Here is a 7,586-nt window from a genome sequence, read left to right on the forward strand (position 1 = left end):
TGGAACAATTTCAATTTCTAAACAAAGTAAGGGTGAAGATATGAATTTACAACATTCTTTGTAATAAATGTTGGTTTTGTGAAAGAAAAAACCAAGAATACATAGATTATGATGTTTTCCATACAAACATCCGTCCAATAAAGAATGAAATCGTCTGCTAGGCGATAATGAACCTCATCTTCAACCCGGCACCATTTTTGATCACGTTCATCGATTTTGACGAAACTTGGCCTGGTATTAGATCATACATTTTTACATCTTTGGACAGAATTTCAAGATTTTTCAATGAAAATTGTCAAAGATACGGCAAATTTAGTGAAGCAATTCCAAATTTCCCTTTTTTACGCGAGAAGCTGAATCTTTGTTCCTCGACATTATAAAGACTTCAAATTTTGTGGAGTGTTAGTTGGATAGTTGAACTAGATTGTGTGAAATTTTCATGAAAAAATATAAACCGAGAGAGAAATGGCAGCTTGTCAAAGTTGGAAGTGGGTGCGCAGCTTCATGCGATATTATTCTTTTTTGAACGCAACTGTATATAGTTTTGAGTGATAAAGGAAACAAAAGGAAAGCAAAAATAAAGTCAAACTTTGCCAACGCGCATTCGCCGTATTCAAAATTCGAAACCGATTTGTAATTTTACACACTTTTTTGACGATTTTTTGTTCGAGCTTGTACGTCTGTTCTCTACCGTTCATAATTGTATAGAAATTGGAAGCACGCGCACTGTCACTTAGACTTTGAACTTCCATAACTTTTTGCTCTGATGATATTTTTTGATCATATTTTCCGTATAAGATAGATCAACTATCACACTATTATATCACAAAATTTGAGTTTTCTTAAATGTGTGTGACTTTGACCTAAGAATCTGTATATGTATCTTAGGCTAAGATACAGTAATTCTACGAAAATCGGACCTATTGGACTTTTACCATTCAAACTTCAATATCTCAGAAACTACGCTACACTTTTTATTGAAATTTTTCCGGGTGATTGTTGAAATATAGAGTTAGCATGTCTGAAGTTTTTGAAAAGTTCTATCCATGGGATCAAAAGTTACGCGAAGTACAATATTTCAGGCATGAGCTTAAAATTGCGATTTCTATAGAGTTTTGGACGATTGTTTCCATAAGAAAATCATATTTTATGTTCAACAACCAGTATATCCATTCCAATCAAAAACTCAAAACAATATCGTGAGATTCTGATTTCAAAACACAAATGGATCATCAATTCCATTTTTTCTTTTCTTTATTGCTTTTAGCAGACATTTTTGACTGTTACGTGGGTGGAAAAGATATTTTTCTCGTGAATCGTCCAAAATTCTATAGAAATCCATTTTTAGGTTCATGTCTGAAATATTGTACCTCGCGTAACTTTTGATCCTATTGATAGAACTTTTCAAAAACTTCAGACTTTATATTTCAACAATCACTCTGCAAAATTTCAATAAAAAGTGTAGCGTAGTTTCTAAGATATTGAAGATTGAAGGGTAAAAGCTTAAATTTTGTGATATAATTATAGTTTGATAGTTGACCTATCTTACGCAGAAAATATCACAAAAAAAATATCATCAGAGTAAAAAGTTTAGGAAGATCAAAGTCAAAGAGGCAGCGCACGCGCTTCCAATTTCTATACAATTATGAACGGTACTGTACCTATTTATAGTCATAAATGCTCAACTAAAATAACAACTCGAAAAAGTCAAACGTGGACATTGTTGAAAAGTAGTTCGTAATCATTCATTATCATAGATCATACCTCTTTATCGCAGATAAAGAACGCTAGGTGATGTGCAGGCATCAATAATCCAAGGTAAGTACCTACCAATTTACGTAATTTGACGATGAAAGTGATCGAAAAAACTCATTTCTTTTAAAGTGTGTACAAGTTCCTGTGGTTTATGTCCTAGGGTAGGTGTACCCTCCTCCGTCGTATCCCTCTGATTCGTCGCAATTCAAGAATGCATGTTTTAGAGCCGAAAAATCACTTTCCGCTTTAATTGGCTACTTCACATGATAAACTTAAGCTTGTGAATTTATTTTCTATCACAAATTTGTCACTTTTAAAACTATTTCTTAATTTATTCGATATTGAAATCGCGAAGTGAATTCAATTATTGACGCACTCCGCCATATTGTAAAACGAACTTAACGAACCCCCAACGTGTTTCTTTGTTTTATCGCTTCCTGTCAATGCATATAACGATCAAAATCATAAAATTCGACAGACAAGTGTTGAAATTAAATTAAAAAAATGATTTCAAACTAATCTGAACTATATAAATTCGTCAATATTCGATTGAAATCGAGTCGCTCGGGCCCCATAATTCGTCGTAATTTTGCGACAGGAATAGGAAACCGTTTTGCAAGAATTGGAATTAGACCGGTTCATTTTTACTATTTTTTGCTGAACACAGTCGGACTCATAGAGAATGAACATAATGGATTTCCAAGTAATCACAACACAATACAGTAATTTTGTTTATTTTGAAGCTAGGAACTTGATGCGCTGGGAGATAAGTGCATAAATTCTATTTATATTCATAAATTACTTGAATGTATTCAGCATTGCTTATAATGCACGGTTTCAAATGAACAAAGAATTGATGGATTTTTTAGCTTAGTGGTTGGTGTTTTACAAATTATTTACTAACAGTATCGTGCAGAATTAAATAGACGTTTGGATGCACGCAAGAATATCTCCAACTTTCACATTTCTAACGTTCAACTCCAATGACATTGTTTCTTCAAAATTATTTCATATTTTAATATTTGATTATTTTTGGTTCTATTATCTGCTGACACTAAACCTTTCTCAAGTGTTTGAAACATGAGATACATCAATTATTTAAAAATTAGACTTTTTAAACTTCTTGCATTCAAACTGGAATATCTCACATACGACCAAACGCTTTGCTCTACAGAATGGTCACTGAGAGATCCTTGAAAACTAAAACTAAAACTTCTACAGTTTTCAGAAATACTCTAAATGGGGATCAACTCGGGGAAAAAAATCAATTCCTGGACCGAAAACCTCGATTTTTATTGAATCTTTACGATGCATGCAAAAACGATGCAAAAAACTTCCGTTGAAGGTCAAAATGACAAGAGAATTTAGATGAATGGTTAATTTAAGCTTTAGCAGTGGACTCTCCCCTACAAGGAAGGAAAAAAAAAAAAAGCTTTCAACAAAATCAAACCCGCTTATATTCTGATTTCTACCATATAAGTTTTAATACTTGACTCATGTTTGCTGCATTTTTATAAATTCTCAGTGAATTTTCAACAAAAGATGTTTTGTCGTTTTTGACATATTACAATTTGAATGAAAAAAGTCCAAAAGTTTAAATTCAGTTGGATTACTCTACGCCATTTCCCAAAAATTCGACCCAAACAACAAAATGTTAGAATGAAGAAGCGTCAATTTCCGAAAAAAAAACATTTTTGCAAAAACTTTTATCGCTCGCAAAAAAACTTGAATAGATGAGCTGAACCAGTCTAATACGCATTACACGCATCAACGTGGCGTTGCTTTGTGTCGATATCCTCCGCCAGGGTTTCCACATGAATAAGAATACACATGTTGACAAAACGCAAGTGTAATTCTGCCTCTCCTCAAATGTCTTACTATTCAGTCTCATTGCGTAGAAAAACATACAGTACTATTAAAAATGTTGATGTTCTTTAAATATATGCAGTTACTGTGTAAATTTGTGCCATGTTATTTGTGAAAAATGTCTGTTTGAATGTTATAAAATTTAATTTTACAGACAAATCCTGGATCATGGCAGCCCAGTCCATTGGAGAGTGTGTTGGTAGAAAATACATTTGCAGGGTGGATTCAATTTGTAAGGTCTAATATTGTGCTGCCTGCAACTGCCTTAGCCAAGCAATGGTACCTAGCTACAAAAACGCTACCTTGGGATTTCTTGGCAAGTCCATTTTATTGCGACTTAGATCTTATTCGAACTTTGCAGTTATCCTGCGCGGTTGATCCGTGCGAAGTAAATAATCGCATTTGTATGAACCGCAACCGCAAAATTTCAAATCTATCCCTCATGAGGGAGGAATAGTTTGAGACAATTTCGGTAGAATTGAATAGAAGGTATAATACTTTGCTGCCTGCAGATGCATTAGCCAAGCAATGGTAGACCTGTTTAGAATGTGACCGTTCACTATGTTACGGCCACGCTAGCAAAGATGCACCCAGGGGAGCTGGCCAAATCGTTTATTTTATTAAGGAGTTTAGGGTAGTTTTAACCTTCCAAAGCCGTTCGCTAAATATCCGTTTCGGGGAAATATGCGTTGTAATTTGATTTCGTTCTCCTGGCTGTAAATGTTAACCGATTTTGATGATATTATATTCATTGTGTAGGTAATTTATTCTAATTACTCAACATTTCAAAATAAAGTCGATATGTATTACCAGGTTTTCAGAAACTGGTTCAGAAAGTTAAAAGTCCGAAAAATCAATTTTATTTTCAAAATACTCATAACTTCTGACAGCTTTTCTGTATTTAATTATTTCATTGATGTTTGAAATTGTCAAGAATCCATCTATCCGACAATGTATAGACATGTTGGGGTCCAATGAAAGTTTTTACCGCTATGACAAATCTTCTGGTAGAAAAAAGTCTTACTTTAAAAAAACGACATCCAGTTTTGGCTTTGCTTAGCTGTATTTCATTTCGCAATGAACCGATTTTAAAAACTCAAATTTTAGTTTTTTGGCGTTAATTTGATCATTATTTTCATAGAACATACTTGGTATGTCAAAACTACCAGTTCATCAGTATATTGGAATGATGATAAAGATGTTTGAAATGTGCGCGTCGGGTCATATTGACCCGAACGGCTTTGGAGGGTTAAGGAAATTTCACCTAGCAAAGCAACAAATTAAAATCATAATAAATATTCTAAAAATAAATAAATAAAAGACAGTGAAATTTCAAAGCTAGAATAGCTGACAGGAGAAATGGCACAATAAATAAATAAAACCACACAAAATACACATGTCAGGTACTGTAAACAGCCTTATACAACACCACACGAACCACGACACACCCCTGAGCACTCCAGGAGTCGTCTAAATGCGATTTAGACGAGTCTGGAGGAAAATCCAGGAGGAGGGAAAATTGCGTTCAGCAACTTCCTCTTGCACTTGGATCGAGACCGGAGAACAGCTAACACCCAAAATCATAAGCTGTGAAGAACAAAGTTATAATTTTTTAGAAGTGTCTCGCGCGATTAAACGGGACGTCTTTACCCGTCGCGGCAATCCGAGTGTTAAGCGGTTGAAACCACGATAGCGCCAATCACTATCGGGTACAGCCGGGAAAATTTGCGAATCCGAATGCGACCGAACCCAGGTTGAGTGGCCTGATTTTCGTGTTGGACGAATACACGAGGTCCTCAAACAAACTGAAGAGCCGACAACATAGCTACATCGCCAAAATCACGTCGAAACTGGGGCCGCGATAGCACCAAGGTCTATCGGGTCCAGAAACGGAGACAGAGGCCGACGGTGTATCCAGGTGGGGCCCTAATCGTTCAATCGGTGCAGTCGAATCCTTCCGAAGTCTGGAGTTTGGCATCAAGGTACCCACTTGCCCTGGCGAGGGTTGGCATTCTTGACCACGGTGACCTCGGACGGTGGTAAAAGACCAAGCAGCGGAGAGCCAAGACGAGCAGCAGCGCGCATCGACGGGCCCTCACACGACACACCACACACTAAACCGTAAGTTGATTGTTGGAAAATAAGATAGGGACAAAGCTTAGGTCAGGGAATTAGGGCACGTGCCGAAAAGTTATTCAGAACAATAAATCGATTTGGTTCCGGCACTCTAACCCTTGAATTCTTACTTGAGCTAGAAAGCCGACCCTGGGTGTCTTTTGAAGAGTCCTTGTGACTGAGCGGGCTGTAACATAAGGGATTGTTACAAGAATAAAGTTATCCTAGTTTCATAGCTTATTGCGACTGGTTACTCGAGAGAACTTCTGCTGTTATCCTGCGCGGTTGATCCGTTCGATGTAAGCTGATGCTAATTGCATGAACCGCAACCGCAAAATTTTAAATGTATTTCTGAAGAGGGTGGAATAAATTGAGACAATTCAGGTCTCCTTGTACGACGGAATTAGGGACCTGGTACGACAATGGAGGAACTTGAATGAGAAAAATAAATCATAAATTGACTCAAAAGTACGTAATGGATTGATCTATTTCCTATACAGTTTCATAAAACAGTATTCGAAATATAGTTCAACGAATAAATATCAGTTTCAAATCAACATGGAAGGCAATTCTATTGAATTAATGAAAACAGCTTCCTTAAGCCGTTGTCTTAGGTACATTTACCCTAGTTGAATTTAATTTTGTTCTGTGAAACCTTCAAACCATGTCCGAGGACTTTTTAGCTCTTTGTTATGGAATACTGTATGATTGATAGTGTTTGTCTGCTTGAAGAAAAATAAGTAATACGCAACTACGGAGCAAAGCACGTACGGAGTGCTTTTTCTATAGCTTTTATGATGCATTGCAGTAGAATGGAATGCACGTGTACAAGACAATGACTCTAAAGAATGAATATTCCAAAACAAAGTATGACCATTTATATGCTATTCTGAAGAATCGAAATTTTAGCTTAATAAAATTCCTGTAACCTTATTGTAAAAGGCGCAAGATTTGTTTTCTTTTGGATAATAATTTATCTATTGATTATATTTAATGGGGCTTTGCTCCTTCCCTGTTTGTTGATCTTTCACTGGGGGAACACAACAATCGAGAAGGTTTGTTTGGTTCCGATTTTCCTTTCTTTAATAGAGTAAGTTCACCGAAAGTTGAACCAACTTACTGACATCGACTACACAAAAGTTCTACCGTATGTAAACTATCAACAATTGGATCATTCACCATTGCAAAAGCTTCGCTGTAAGACTTTCAATTGGCTGCATCGATTGCGGATGGAAAAATGTATGAACAAGCTCATAAAACATTCCTTTCAACAATATCGGAAGCATGATGTCGGTTCTGTTTTCGTTAGACGGATATAGATTGTAACAAAATGCTGCCAGGACACAGAAAGTAGGTACCTTCCTACTTATTGATGTTTGCTGCAGTTGCCTGGAAATTTGAGAGGAAATAAGGAAGTGTGGGATGTGTACTTAGTATCAAGCACCATCAGTCAAAATGTCTAAAGATGTATATTTTTGATAGGTGTACTTACAGGAAAAAGGAACAAATTTAAAATTTCAGGAAGATCGGTTATTGAAAAATCAGAAATACAATTTAAATTTAGGGTTCAAAGTTTAGACTTCGCTCTACCATACATTTACTCATCATTTTTGCTTTATCACAACAATTTTGTAATATCATTCTATGAAAAAAATTTTTGATTTACATATAAAGGAATGAGTTATTTGAAAGAAACATTCTAAAAAAGATTGGAAAAGCTTGTAAATTTCTTAGACGAAAGACTTTGAATCCTAATTCCTGAAAAATACTAAGAATGAGAATCGTACGAAGTTTTTAATGTAATAAATCATTTTGTAATGCCAAGTAACAAAAACGACAAAAATGACAAA

General features: G+C 35.6%; 1 protein-coding gene across 1 annotated transcript in view; it reads right to left on the minus strand.

Annotated features, from left to right (window-relative positions):
- LOC129759141 (calcitonin gene-related peptide type 1 receptor-like) overlaps positions 1–5,923 on the minus strand; it is a gene marked incomplete at both ends in the record, with an annotated part of 80,216 nt that extends 74,293 nt beyond the window's left edge. The window contains 2 exons of the mRNA XM_055756553.1: positions 5,608–5,735; positions 5,868–5,923. Of these exons, the coding sequence (XP_055612528.1) occupies positions 5,608–5,735; positions 5,868–5,923 (184 nt within the window). The remainder of the gene's footprint in view (positions 1–5,607; positions 5,736–5,867) is intronic.
- Between the last annotated feature and the right edge of the window lie 1,663 nt (positions 5,924–7,586).

This window comes from Uranotaenia lowii, unplaced genomic scaffold (genome assembly GCF_029784155.1).
Source record: "Uranotaenia lowii strain MFRU-FL unplaced genomic scaffold, ASM2978415v1 HiC_scaffold_113, whole genome shotgun sequence".
NCBI lineage: Eukaryota > Metazoa > Arthropoda > Insecta > Diptera > Culicidae > Uranotaenia > Uranotaenia lowii.